The sequence below is a fragment of the Aptenodytes forsteri genome, unplaced genomic scaffold (genome assembly GCF_000699145.1).
Source record: "Aptenodytes forsteri isolate BGI_AS27 unplaced genomic scaffold, ASM69914v1 Scaffold444, whole genome shotgun sequence".
Taxonomy (NCBI): Eukaryota; Metazoa; Chordata; class Aves; order Sphenisciformes; family Spheniscidae; genus Aptenodytes; species Aptenodytes forsteri.
Genome location: NW_008794178.1, coordinates 15,640 through 16,482, shown reverse-complemented (window position 1 = coordinate 16,482; position 843 = coordinate 15,640). Strand labels below are relative to the sequence as shown.

General features: G+C 69.3%; 1 protein-coding gene across 1 annotated transcript; it reads right to left on the bottom strand.

Annotated features, from left to right (window-relative positions):
* Positions 1–39: 39 nt before the first annotated feature.
* CIAO1 (cytosolic iron-sulfur assembly component 1) lies at positions 40–835 on the bottom strand (the record flags this gene model as incomplete). The annotated part of the gene is made up of 3 exons (XM_019473477.1): positions 40–305; positions 408–495; positions 598–835. Coding segments are annotated over 3 exons (567 nt in total), but the record flags the coding sequence as incomplete, so codon positions are not given.
* Positions 836–843: the final 8 nt, after the last annotated feature.

The following is an 843-nucleotide window of genomic DNA, read 5'->3' as shown; positions in this document are numbered from 1 at the left end:
GCCAAAAGGTCCCGCTGCTGGGTAGAGGGGGGGGGGGACGACCCACGCAAGAGGATCGAACCTCTCAGCAAACTTCGGGGCGCTGGTACTTCCAGAAGGCGATCTCGCCGTCGTCGCTGCAGGAGGCCAGCAGGCCGGGTTCCTTCGGGTTCCAGGCCACGCAGTTGACGTCCTGCGAGTGCGCCCGGGGAACGTGGGCGGTGAGGCCGAAGGTGGGCTGCCGCGGGTCGGAGGCCGCGCTCTCCTCGAAGACCCGGATGGCGTCGTCGCCGCAGGCCGTCGCCAGCGCCCCGGTGAGGTGGCACCTGGAGGGAAGGGGGGACGGACAGCGCCGGGCGGGTCACCCACGCTGCCGGTGGGAGATAAACGGGAGCCGGGTGGCTCCGCCGCCGCCTCCCTCCGCTCACCAGGCCACGTCGTAGATGGTCCTCGTGTGGTAGCCGGAGAGGTTGCAGACGCACTTCCAGGTGGGGTCGGTGCCGCTGCAGGCCACCCCTGGAAGGGCGAGAGAATAAACCTCAAGCTCCCCGCCCGCTCTTTTCCTTTCCCCAGCAGCTCCGAGCCCTGCGGCGACGCAGGACGGAGCGGGAGCCTCACCTTCCTCGTTGCCCGGCTTGTACCGGCGCCAGACGCGCACCGTCTTGTCGTCGCTGCAGGAAGCCAAGCGCTCGCCGCTGCGGTCGAAGGCCACGCTCCAGACCGTCGACTCGTGGCCCTCCAGCGTGGCGCAGCACACCCAGTCGTCCTCCTCTTCGTGGTAGAGCTTCACCGTGTCGTCGTAGCTGGCCGAGGCCAACAGCTGAGGGAGGGCAGAGGAATCAAACCAGGCGCCAGGCAGCCGCC